The 13,804-nt window shown below is 34.7% G+C and overlaps 2 protein-coding genes across 2 annotated transcripts; both read left to right on the forward strand.

Annotated features, from left to right (window-relative positions):
* The first annotated feature begins 470 nt into the window (after positions 1-470).
* Positions 471-893, forward strand: LOC136064283 (caffeic acid 3-O-methyltransferase-like). The gene has a single exon (XM_065765837.1). It carries the CDS (start codon positions 471-473, stop codon positions 891-893), a length of 423 nt encoding a protein of 140 aa, XP_065621909.1.
* Positions 894-1,023: 130 nt separating this feature from the next.
* LOC111998091 (caffeic acid 3-O-methyltransferase) lies at positions 1,024-7,242 on the forward strand. The gene is made up of 4 exons (XM_024030199.2): positions 1,024-1,543; positions 5,373-5,683; positions 6,363-6,427; positions 6,719-7,242. The coding sequence occupies exons 1-4, from the start codon at positions 1,125-1,127 to the stop codon at positions 7,019-7,021; spliced, it is 1,098 nt and encodes a 365-aa protein (XP_023885967.1). The 5' UTR covers positions 1,024-1,124; the 3' UTR covers positions 7,022-7,242.
* The last annotated feature ends 6,562 nt before the right edge of the window (positions 7,243-13,804 follow it).

Below are 13,804 nucleotides of genomic sequence, written 5' to 3' on the forward strand. Positions count from 1 at the left end.
TTCTTCTGAACAAGAAGTGAAATAATCTAATCAAAAGACGAGACACCCTTTTTTTTATAAAATCTTTTAAGACACAGGGGAGTATATGCTAAGACCAAGAGTTGATATTGTAACATAGTAGCAAAAAACAAAGACTTACGAGTAAAAGGATTTTTTCTTTTCCTCTTTTGAAGTAAAAAATATTACAAAGGACATAAAATATACTTCCAATCTCATATAAATTATGAACCTCACTATAAATTGTAGAATATTTCTAAGTACTCTCAAATGATTACCGAGACAAAGGTCAAGTAGATGGTGGACGCTTGCTGTACTGTAGAGTGAAAATGCTTGGTGGTGGTTGAGGAAAAAACATATATATTAACGATTCCAACCTTGTCATACCATATACTCATCTTCTCAAACCTCTCTTTGTCACTTAACTTTTCTTATTCATACTCAAAACCCACATAACCCAGCCACAAAAAAAAATGGGCTCAAGCGGCGAAACCCAGATGACTCCAACCCAAGTCTCTGATGAAGAAGCCAACCTCTTTGCCATGCAACTAGCCAGTGCTTCAGTGCTCCCCATGGTCCTTAAATCTGCCATAGAACTTGATCTCTTGGAGATCATAGCCAAGGCTGGACCAGGTGCTTACCTTTCTCCTGCAGAGATTGCTTCCCAGCTCCCTACAAAAAACCCAGATGCACCAGTGATTGTGGACCGCATATTGAGGCTCCTGGCTAGCTACTCTGTTCTCACATACTCTCTGCGCACACTCCCTGATGGGAAGATTGAGAGGCTGTATGGTACAGCTCCTGTGTGTAAGTTCTTGACCAAGAATGAAGAAGGTGTGTCTCTTGCTGCTCTCTCTCTCATGAATCAAGATAAGGTCCTCATGGAGAGCTGGTAATCCNAAAAGAAAAAAAAAAAAAAAAAGAGGAGGAAGATTACCGAGACAAAGGTCAAGTAGATGGTGGACACTTGCTGTAGAGTGAAAATGCTTGGTGGTGGTTGAGGAAAAAACATATATATTAACGATTCCAACCTTGTCATACCATATACTCATCTTCTCAAACCTCTCTTTGTCACTTAACTTTTCTTATTCATACTCAAAACCCACATAACCCAGCCACAAAAAAAAATGGGCTCAAGCGGCGAAACCCAGATGACTCCAACCCAAGTCTCTGATGAAGAAGCCAACCTCTTTGCCATGCAACTAGCCAGTGCTTCAGTGCTCCCCATGGTCCTTAAATCTGCCATAGAACTTGATCTCTTGGAGATCATAGCCAAGGCTGGACCAGGTGCTTACCTTTCTCCTGCAGAGATTGCTTCCCAGCTCCCTACAAAAAACCCAGATGCACCAGTGATTGTGGACCGCATATTGAGGCTCCTGGCTAGCTACTCTGTTCTCACATACTCTCTGCGCACACTCCCTGATGGGAAGATTGAGAGGCTGTATGGTACAGCTCCTGTGTGTAAGTTCTTGACCAAGAATGAAGAAGGTGTGTCTCTTGCTGCTCTCTCTCTCATGAATCAAGATAAGGTCCTCATGGAGAGCTGGTAATCCCTTCTCAATCTTGTCCTCTTCTTTTTCTTTTCTGTATTTCTTTTTCTTTTTCGATATATGGGGTCCAATTTACCAGCTTCCTTGGTTCGTTTGTTAATTAACAATTTGAGAAAAGTTTTAATACCATTTTTTTTGTAAGTTTTATAAAAATATTTTTAAAATATTTCTTAAACATTGATTAAATAATTTTATGAACTGGTGGAATTGAAATTAATGATTAATTGGGCTAATAGTTGATAATAAAATACATGTCACACTTTGTTTTCTACTTATTCCTTGTTTCCTTCTCCAAAAAAAATATATATATATATATATATTTCTTGTTTTTATATTCCTTGTTTTTAAAGGAGTCACACTGTCATTCTTTTTAAGCTGAACAGAGAAGCCTTTCTCCTATGTTGTCTGAGAAATTATTCACTTTCAATCAATGGAGAGAAGTGGGTGTGTTTCTACAATTCATTATAATGAAAAATAGTAATGTGTTCTTGATGTTGTTTTTAATGTGTTGCATTTGCATGCACAACGAGGTCTCTCCTTGTATCATTGCATACACAGTTGATTTTAACTCAAGATCATTAGATGCTACTATAATAACGCTCAAGAAAGCTACAATATTCCTTGTTTTTAAAGGAGTCACACTGTCATTCTTTTTAAGCTGAACAGAGAAGCCTTTCTCCTATGTTGTCTGAGAAATTATTCACTTTCAATCAATGGAGAGAAGTGGGTGTGTTTCTACAATTCATTATAATGAAAAATAGTAATGTGTTCTTGATGTTGTTTTTAATGTGTTGCATTTGCATGCACAACGAGGTCTCTCCTTGTATCATTGCATACACAGTTGATTTTAACTCAAGATCATTAGATGCTACTATAATAACGCTCAAGAAAGCTACACTGGTGCCTCTAACCTCTTTTTTTTTTTCCTATTAAAAAACACCTCCGTCATCAAATGATAAGGAAGTTTGAATATATGAATAGTTTGTTCATATAATTTTCCTTTACCCTGGTCTGTACAGGTAGGAGTCCTGTCTCTTGGGTTTAGTGACGAGGGATGACGAATATACTTTTTTTTCTTAAAAAAAAAAATTTAGAAACTTGTGAATCATTTAATGGGTAGTTGAAAGGGCCCCACCAACATTTTTGACACTTGGAAAAATCATCCTTTATAATTTTAGAGTTTTTTTTTTTTTTTTAATAAGAAAAAGAAAAAGGGCCCGCCCCCGGAAAATGATCTTTGTAACTCTTTTTTATCTTTTTTCCTGAGTTGTTGGTGGGTGCTAATTTTTTTTTTTGGTAAATAAAAAAGCATAGTAGGTGTATGTTTGGATTGCATTGAAAATTGAATTTTTTTTTGCGTTTGATTTTTTTTTTGGTCTCGTGCACTGTTAATGTGTTAATGAGACTTGCAAGTATAAAATTCAACAAAAATAATTTTAAAATTGAGTCTCACAGTATTATTTATATATTTAAAAATTATTTTACTATAATATTTTTAATTTTCAGTAATAAAGCGGTATTTAAATAAACTCTAAGGGTACGTTTGGTACGCTGTAATAGCTCCTGTAATGGAATAGCTATTCATGTGTAATATCAATTCGATCATTTGGTTGTATCTTTATTACATGGATTAATTATTACATTGGAATAACTATTCTTTAAATTGAAGAATAGCTATTCCTCTTTAAAATGGATGTAATAGCTATTCCTCAGGGTATATAATAGGTTTTAAAATTAATATATTTCCAAAAATGTAAAGTTTCCTTATACATTTTCTTTTACAAGTTTTCCATATGTAACAACCAAACTAATGAATAGTAATAATTATTCCATTACAATGTCTTTATTCCCAGTAATAAAGATTACTATTCCTAATGTAATCTACATTCAGTGTACCAAACGTACCCTAAGTGCTTAATCTTATTACATCCAGCTGCAATACCTCAATCAATCATTAAAAGACAAAAAAAGGGGGGGGGGGGGGAAAATGAAAAATATATATAATAAATTCAGTTTAAAAAAGGCTATCCTTTTTTTTTTTTTAAATCAAATAAAAAATTATATTAAGAAAATTATTAATAATGTGTCTATTGAGTTTTAGAGCTAAACTGATAAAGTTGTAGATTAAAATTTTAAAATAAATAAATAAACAAAACAAAAATATGGAGGCAACATTAAATATATCAAGGTGGATTGCGAGTCCAAATTTTATTTTATTTTATATATGTGGGGATAATAATATACAATCAATTGGATATGGAGTATACTATTCGCTAAGCAAGTTGCCGTGCCAAGTAGTTGCTTCAACCAACTTGGATTGGGTGGTGGATTGTGATATATATAATTATATATATGAAGTCATGAGTCATGATCAACAATTTTTAAGTCCCTTTAGATTAGTCAGAGTGATTTTCACTCTTTTCATAATTAATAGCATAACATTACTATTAGGACTGCTAATAAGTTGTACTTTGTTTCTTTCTCTTTCTTTATGCGACTCTTTGCAAAGAAAAATTAGAGAGAAAAACCTTAGCGGGACCCTTAAAAAATGTTTAGGGTGATTTGTGGGATAGATAGTCACTAGATGCTGATGGGCATAGGGGGACCCTCCACTTAGGAGTCTAAAACAATCAACCACCACTTCATCTATGATCTCCTAATTGCTTGCTGCTTAGTGCTTTACTAAGGCTGTGCATAACTTGATCTATTTTCTATGCCTATATTTATAATACCCAACAATTGGCATCCACATGATTCCAATGATTGCTTACGGCTTAGTGCTTTACTAAGGCTGTGCATAACTTCTATTTTGTATGCATCTAATCATTATACTTAACAATTTGCACAACATGATTCCAATTATCTTATGTGTGAGATATTAGATATATGTAACCTCTAAAGAAAAGATTTTAGATATATGTATAGGGCTTTTATAGGTTTACATTTTACTAGTAATCTTCTGAAAAAAAAAAACACATTGTACTAGTAATGTAAGCTAAGAATTTTCCATATGTATATTCCCTTTTATGGTGTTTAGATTTCACAGGTTCCTATAAAAGAAGTAACAATTATCTGAAGTATTGGATTTATGTATCATTAAAAAAAATATGTATCATCCATCTCCTAGTACGTGGACCTATAATTCTGTGGGATCCATACGATGTGAGAAGGATGATGCATGTGCCATAATCATAAGATATTTTTCTAGAAGAGGTGAAGAAAATTGAAAAAAAAAATAATGAAAGAAAGGTTTGGTTTTGCATTTTTGAATGCTATGGATCAGGTTTGTAATTAACAAAAGTACACCATTTCACACTAGCCCTTCTTTTCTTTTCTTTTCTGGGCTCAATAATGGACTCACCTTTCACTTTCAATTCACACTAGCTTCATGACTTGATGTTTATGACTTGGCCATGCTTCGTAAGATCTTTGAACATTAACAACGGTATATACCAAAATAGGACTTCTTTTTTTGAGAAAAAACTAGGACTTTAATTGTCAACTACTATTAAATAAAGATAGGCCTTGTATTTGATGTAAAAGTTGGAAAAAGATGGTACTTTGTCATCTACGTGTATTGTATTGCATAGACATTTTGGCATTTTGCATGAGAATTCATTCACCTTCCAGCCAAAGAAAAGTAGAAAACTAATGGCCTGTTTGGATGAAAGGGGGAAGGAAGTGGAGTGGAGGATAGTAGAATAATGTTGGCTAAAAATAAGTTAATTTTGTGCTAAATCTACTCTACTCTACTCCCCCTCCCTCCCCCTCAATCCAAACGGACCATAAAATTTTCACTTAATTGAATAATTCTATTTTCTGTAGGTACCACTTGAAAGATGTAGTTCTTGAAGGTGGGATTCCATTTAACAAGGCCCATGGAATGACCTCATTTGAGTATCATGGTAAAGATCTTAGATTCAACAAGGTATTCAACAAGGGAATGTCTGATCACTCTACCATTACCATGAAGAAAATATTGGAGACCTACAAAGGCTTTGAGGGTCTCACATCAGTGGTTGATGTTGGTGGTGGTACTGGAGCTGTCCTTAGCATGATCGTCGCAAAATACCCCTCTATTAAGGGCATCAATTTTGATTTGCCCCATGTGATTGAGGACGCACCATCTTATCCCGGTATTGACACTATTTTATTTTTATTTATGTCATATATTAAATTAAGTAGTTTCAAGTTATCTCATCTGACAAAGGTTTTTGTCCATAGGTTCAAATCTATAGTATCTATTATAAAAGTCATGGTTGATAGTATGCTTAATTTAAGCTATATTTTATAATGGCAATGTAGATTTAAGTGCCTATTACCTTTGTCTTTAATAAGTTAGACTTTTCAAGAGGGTTTGTTGGATGCAGACTGGTGGGTGGTGGCCTGTTTGAAAGTCTTTTTTATATTTATTACTTTATTCCCAAACTAAAACCATATGTACTGCAGCATAATGCTTTTTTTTTTTTTTTTAATTATAATTATTATTTTTATTATTATTATTATGATATTTCTTGTCCCTAAGTAAAGCCATATACTTATTTGTATGCTTAACTTAAGCTATCTTTTATAATGGCAAAGTAGATTTAAGCGCCTGCCTATTTAGACCTTCTTTTTTTAATAAGTTAAAGACTTTTTCTGGAGGGTTGTTGGATGCAGATTGGTGGTCAATTGTAAATTTTTTTTTTTTTTTTAATATGTATTACTTGATTCCCAAACTAAAACCCTGTATAATGCATTATAATGCTATTCTTTTTGTAATGTTTTTTGGGTTTAATAGTGATCTCATGGGCTAGATATGAGTGTTGGCTGCAGGTGTGGAGCATGTTGGGGGAGACATGTTTGTTAGTATTCCTAAAGGAGATGCCATTTTCATGAAGGTGGGTTTAAACTTACCTGAGATCCTTTCACTTTTTTACCCACATACTTGCTTGACTTTTTAGTTGGGTCCGGCTTTATAAAATTACAATGGTGCAATTGATAGTTGACAATTGGAAGGCACCACTAGCACTAAACTTTACAGTCTAATTCAACTATAGGGTGTGCAAAGACAATTGTATTAACTTGTACATGAATAATAGAGTGAAAATGAAATTATAAGAAAATTTGATTAGTCAAAGGCATTCTATCCTTGATTTATGTTATTGACATGTGTGTGCTCCTACGTACAGTGGATATGTCACGATTGGAGTGATGAGCACTGCTCGAATTTTTTGAAGAACTGCTATGCTGCTCTTCCAGACAATGGAAAGGTGATTCTTGCTGAATGCATTCTTCCTGTAGCCCCGGACACTAGCCTTGCTGCTAAGGGAGTCATCCACATTGACGTTATCATGTTGGCTCATAATCCTGGTGGGAAAGAGAGGACCGAAAAGGAGTTTGAGGCCTTGGCTAAAGGGGCTGGATTTCAAGGGTTCAGAGTAGCGTGTTCTGCTTTCAATACCTATATCATTGAATTCATTAAAAAGCTTTGAGCCCTCAGCTATGGTACATACCTATTGCATTTGGGTTTTGCGGGATTGTGACCATGTTCGTTTTGAAAGTGGATTTCTGATATATTTAGTTTATATTCACTGAGAGAGGAAACAGTGGAGTGATTGTATATTTCTTATATGAAATAAAAACTTTGTAATTTGTATTGAAGAAGATGAATTTAAAATTGGATCATGAAAGAGCCAGAATCGAAAAAGGTTAATTGTGAGAGTTATGAAATAAATGACCATTTCCTTTTTCACATAGCATTATGCAACCAAATGGAGCATGAACTAGTTAAAACTGAAAAGGTTAATGAAACTTTGAGAGAGATTAGAAAGAAGAAATACATGCAAGTATTGCCTGAGTTATCTAATTCAACTTTGAGGCCATTACTCATAAGTGGAAAAATTCAGATATTAGAAAGAAGAAATACATGCAAGTATTGCCTGAGTTATCTAATTTAACTTTTAGGCCATAACTCATAAGTGGAAAGATTCAAAGAAAACAGAGGATGAGTAGATGTGAGATATGTAACCATACAAGAACAAACAAAAAAAAAAACACAGCAAGACAAGCCATGGATAGGGGATTCTATTCCCCAAGGGCTGGTACCAGTCAAATGAAGCAAGACTAGCAAAGGTAAACTCATCTTTTCTAGTAACTGCCAATAATGAAGGCCGAGGAATTACTGATGTGGTGGTAGAAAGCTAAATCTACTAAGAATACACATGTTAAACTAAATTGAATGTGACAATGAACAAATTCAATGACCCTACTTCAACAAGATATCAGCTAGAAAAGGTTAATGAAACTTTGAGAGAGATTAGAAAGAAGAAATACATGCAAGTATTGCCTGAGTTATCTAATTCAACTTTGAGGCCATTACTCATAAGTGGAAAAATTCAGATATTAGAAAGAAGAAATACATGCAAGTATTGCCTGAGTTATCTAATTTAACTTTTAGGCCATAACTCATAAGTGGAAAGATTCAAAGAAAACAGAGGATGAGTAGATGTGAGATATGTAACCATACAAGAACAAACAAAAAAAAAAACACAGCAAGACAAGCCATGGATAGGGGATTCTATTCCCCAAGGGCTGGTACCAGTCAAATGAAGCAAGACTAGCAAAGGTAAACTCATCTTTTCTAGTAACTGCCAATAATGAAGGCCGAGGAATTACTGATGTGGTGGTAGAAAGCTAAATCTACTAAGAATACACATGTTAAACTAAATTGAATGTGACAATGAACAAATTCAATGACCCTACTTCAACAAGATATCAGCTTATCAAGTTAGAATTGGAGAGACAAGAAGAGAGAAGCAAGAGAGGCTCAGATAGTAGGATGTTAGAGCCGATAACTATTGAGTATCTCCTGACTATCTGCATGACTATTGAGTATCTCTTGACTATCTGCGAGAATCTAAGCTTTAGAATATTGTTGTAGAAGGGAGGGGAAAAAAAGGCATCATGATTTTAAAACAAAAGCAGCTCTTTATCTGAGATTCAGTACAAGAAATGTGGAATTCCCACCAGCAACCTGAGTTTAGATAGTGAGAGAAGTGTAAAAGTGGTTATTAGTGTGCAAGAACATGTTAGGAACCCGATTGTACATGATTGTATTGTTAATTCTAAGGGATCATTTAGTCACTGATATGAAAATTGATGTATGTGTATTGCATTGTATGTTAGGTTGTTAGTTGAGGAGCTGGTATGTAAGTGAGCTGGCAAGTCTGTTAGTTTGTTAGTTTTGGAGGGAAAACATGGAATGGCTCATGTATATAAGTCTGTAAGTACAATTGAAGCAGAAACCATTCAATTGCTCTCTTCCTTATCTTCTAATTCCCTCTCTAATCTTCCTTCTCTCTACTCTTTCTAAACTCTGGAGGACAGTTACCCCCGAAGTAACTACCTTTCCTTCCTAACAGTTCTTGATCAACCTAGAACTTAACAATTTGGTATCAGAACCTATTTTCCTGTAACCATGGTTGAAACTAGATCCTCTGCTTACATCAATGAATCTTTATCTATTCTTAAAACTACCACAGATCATCATGCCCATTCTTTGCAAGAGATCAACAAACAATTGAATGCTAACACTCAACAATTAAATGCCAACACTCAATAATTGGATGCCATTAGTTTAGCTCTGCAAAAACTCACTAAAGCCGAAGAACAGAGACAACAACAAGTCATGTCTCCAAAGTCTTCATCTCACTCACCAAAATCTCCAATTACCCAAGTTGTTTCTTTGCCTAATTCGCATCTGTCAAAGAGTGTGAGACTGGATTTTCCTCGATTTAAGGGTGATGATCTTGCTTCCTCGTTATACAAAGCTAACCAATATTTTAGTTTTTATCAAACTCCACTCCATGAGAGGTTGTTAATGGCTTCCTTCCACGAGGAAGGAGATGCCCTAGTATGGTTTCAAGATAGTGATGAGAATAGGGTGTTTGCAACCTGGAAGGGATTTTTGGAAGCCTTGCTGACAAGGTTTGGAAGTACTACTTATGAGGATCCTATGGAATCACTCACAAGGTTGAGGCAAACTTCCAATGTTGTAGTTTATAAGGGACAGTTTGAAGCCTTATCAAACAGAATTAAGAGGTTGTCAGATGGCCACAAATTGAGCTGTTTCCTTAGTGGTCTCAAATATGAGGTGAGATTACCAGTGAAGATGCTTCATCCCAAGAACCTCAGTGAAGCCTGTTAGGGTACTTTTTTTTTTTTTTTGTTCACCTAATTTTATTTGAGTACCACCTATTTATTTTCAAATACCACTAATAAGTTATTGGATTTTCCCAAATATTTTTTGCTTTATTATTATGTTAATCACAAATGTTTCATATCTCATTATCTAAATTGGGTCATGATATAAACTATTACAAAAGCCCAAAACTCATATTTTATCTAATTTTATTATTATTATTTAGCTAAACCTAAAACCGGCCCTATAAACCCAATACATACATCCTATTTTATTTAAAGCTCAAGAATACTTATGATTGGCAATATTTGAAAAGCCCATAATTCAAGTCCATGGCAAAACAATTTTATCAATGGAATTCAAATCTATAATCAAAGCCCATGATTTAAACCCATGGCAATTTATTTATTCAAAACCCAAATCACATTAACAATATCAAAGCTCAATTCTCATTGGCAACATCAAAGCTCAATTTTCATCAACAACATCAAAGCCTAATTCTTGTTGGCAATAAAAAACCCAGTTCTCGCTAGCAATATTTAAAACCCAATTTTCATTGGCAACATCAAAGCCCAATTCTCATTAGCATTATCAAAGCCCAGTTCTTATTGGCAATATTTAAAACTTAGTTCTCGCTGGCAATATTTAAAGTCCAATTCTCATTGGCAATATTAAAACCCAATTTTCATTGGCAATATCAAAAACCCAACTTATTTTCGCACTATTAAAAGCTCAAGCTAACTACTTAGCACTATTTTATCAAAAGCCCAAGGTTATTAATACTTGGCAAAATACTATATCATAATTATTTTACTTAAAAGTCTAATAATGAACAATACTTTAGATTCTTAAACCTATTATTATAATATTACAAGTTCATGAAATTTATGAATTATTTATTCTCAAAACCCATGGCAATCATCTTATAAAAGCCCATGGAAAGTTATGATTATTTATTTTAGGCCCATGACATTTATTTATTTCATTTTATATTATAAACTCATGTTCACTATCCATCTTACATCATAACATTCATAATATTTGTTTCTAAAACTCATGGTAATTATTCATCCTATATGCCCATTATGATTATCTATAGAAAAACTCATGAGAATATCACATTATTCCATTATAGTGGATATTGCCTCTATTTAAAAGTTAAAACTCATGGTAAATATTATTCTCAAGAAAATATTGGAGGTCATTATTTAAAAAGCCCCAAAGAAAATATCATTTACAAAGTAATCCATAGCAAAAATTATGAGAAACTATACAAGTTGTTATTTAAAGCCCATGGAAATTAATACCCAAAACCTATCATAAATATTTATTAAAGTTCATGGATTCATTTATTTCTATTAACAACTAAATCCTATGTGGAATAAAAAATTCATGGCAATATATGGTAGCTTTATCCATTTTGTAGGGCTCACAATGAGAAAGCAAAAGAATAGGCCCAGGTGGAGAGAACCACCAAGTTAGAGGCCCACCAAAATACTCAGCCCTCATGATCAAGCCCAACATGAAATCTCAACTAAAACAGCCCATGTTTGCAAATTGACCCCGCGGAGAACTCCATTCAATTCTGTCTTTTGCTGGAGGTCACCTCAAGAAGCAACCAAGCTCCCAAACCAAATTAGGAGCTGGCCACCTGTCCCATTGCCAACTCTGACGTAAACAGTACCAGAAGCTGACACCTAAAGGCTAATGGGCAATAAATACCCTTCTTTCCCAAGTTTTGATCACAACTTAAGAAAGCCATAACCAAGACCTCCAAGCTCATGAAATCATCAACCAAATAGTTTATTTTTTACTAAAAATGTATGTGATTGGTTCATGAACCAAGCCCATGAGTTTTAAAGGGGAAAATTTGGGAACATGTGGTTTGGAGGGCACAAAGGGATCTCTAGCGGAACCCTCTGAAGCAGACTTAAACTTTGACATCTGACTTGGAGTGTTGAATCCTACTTCCTAATCTTTAAATCTCAATCGCAGCACTAAGATTTTTCCTTAATACTTGCCTTAATCCCATTGGCTGAACACAATCTCAACAAGCTTAGCATTTAATGCAAGATTACCCTAAATATTATCCATGTGTGACATTGCCTAAAGAAGCAAAACAGCCCCAAAAGCAAATCTCCAATTTTTAGGCCAAATCCAGGTTATTAATTCAGCCGTCCTACTCCCCTGAATCAGACCTACGTTTTTTTGGATTTTAGCTAATTAATGTTTACTCTAATTCTCTCTATAAAAGGCAAACCACTCTAGCCCCTATAAGGGGAAGAGGTCTCTCTAAAAAATTTTGTCATTGACTACATTCTGCAAAAATTCAGTCCCTCTTAAGCTTTCTTTAAGCTTCCCCAAGCGCTCTTGAGCTCACTCACAACCTTTCTCAGCCTACAGTTACCATAACACCAATATTCCCTACCTTACACCTTCATACTCGATAAACATCCCATAACTGACCATAACAAGCTTAAATTTCCTCCATAAAACTCGGCCAAGCTTCCTCTTAACCAACTTCTCATAAGCTCACACACTCACCCAACAAAAAAACCTTCTCCTAACATACCACCCACATTTCCCGTAGGGATCTTGGTAACCACATGCTGCACTGAGCTAGGACTCCCTCTCTCCCTTCATACCATGCCAAATAACTCATTTTTCATCATTATGCAGCCACTAATATTTACATATTGTTTTACTACGAGAGGTTATAATGTATTTGAGACTTTTTTTGAATTTTTTCTTCATATTAATGTAATGATGGCTGAAAGTACTGTGGACCCTATTGAACAAAATACACAAGAATTTCCTGAAGTTAATACTTTATTAAATTTATTTAATAATTGAATATAAATTACACTACGTTGGAGATAATAGCGTACCACTGGAGGACTAATTTGAACTATGATGCTGTAAAAGGACTAATAATATAACAAACTAACAACATTAACGTGTTTATTGGGCTTTATTGTTGTCTTCTTGTCAGGATGCAACATCTATCTCTTGCTTGGACAAGCTTACACGACACTGAAAGCCTTTGGGCTTTATTTCATGGGCCCATTGTCGAGTTTCGACTTGGCTACCTCATATTCTATTTGAAAACATCAAAATTTAACCCTTAACAAAGCCTTTGGGTTAGCAAAAATCCTAGAGGAGTACCTTAACAGTAGCCTTAAGAGTCAAAAACCTTCAATTGATTCTGTTAAACCTTCAATTTTGGGTCCAAAGTTGAGGGGAAGGTGAAATCCAAATTGAGGTTGCACTTGCAGAGGTTGTCACCTGCTCAAATGGAAGAAAGAAGAAGGAAGGGAATTTGATTCAACTGTGATGAGAAGTTTCAACCTGGTCATCAATGTAAGTCTGCTAAGCTTTTCTTGTTAGAGGGACTTTATCCTTTCCAAGATTCTAGTTCTAATGTTCAGTTACTAAAACTTGATGATTCTGAAGCCACCTTATTACAATTAGATGAGGATAAATCTATTGACAGTAGGTCTGAACCTAAAGTAGTGGATGCAGAGATTACACTATATGCCCTTTTGGGCAGTCCCTCACTTGATACTATGAGGATTCAAGGAAAAATTAATGGGCATTGCCTTTTTATTTGGATTGACACTAGGAGTACACATAATTTTGTAGATGCTGCTATAGTCTCTATTTTACAATTGCCCTTAGACTCTTTTGTAACCATTGAAGTGAAGGTAGCCAATGGTGCTTCCATTAGGACACAGGGTGTTTGTTCTAATCTCAAGGTTGCTATGCAAGGTCAGGTGTTTGCAGTGGACTTGAATGCATTAGCTTTGGGTGATTGTGAACTAGTTTTAGGTACTCAGTGGCTTAGGACCCTTGGTCTTATTCAATGGGACTTTTTGGAAATATCTATGGTGTTTTATCATTTTAATTCCACTATGAAATTAGTAGGTTTACAACTCACTAGTCTGACCATCCAAGAAAGTACTAAGTTCTTTAGACCACCTGTGAAGAAAGGCCTTATGTTACAGATTGTGTCCCCAGCTGCTACATGTCCTTCTTCCTTACAGTGTATCCCATAAATTGAAGAATTATTGACTGA

Source organism: Quercus suber, unplaced genomic scaffold (genome assembly GCF_002906115.3).
Source record: "Quercus suber isolate HL8 unplaced genomic scaffold, Cork oak 2.0 scaffold_657, whole genome shotgun sequence".
Lineage (NCBI taxonomy): Eukaryota > Viridiplantae > Streptophyta > Magnoliopsida > Fagales > Fagaceae > Quercus > Quercus suber.

Coding starts and splice junctions, on each gene's coding strand:
- LOC136064283 (XM_065765837.1), top strand. CDS start 471: ATGGGCTCAAGCGGCGAAACCCAGATGACTCCAACCCAAGTCTCTGAT.
- LOC111998091 (XM_024030199.2), top strand. CDS start 1,125: ATGGGCTCAAGCGGCGAAACCCAGATGACTCCAACCCAAGTCTCTGAT. Junction 1,544..5,372: donor AAGGTCCTCATGGAGAGCTG/GTAATCCCTTCT, acceptor TATTTTCTGTAG/GTACCACTTGAAAGATGTAG. Junction 5,684..6,362: donor GGACGCACCATCTTATCCCG/GTATTGACACTA, acceptor TGTTGGCTGCAG/GTGTGGAGCATGTTGGGGGA.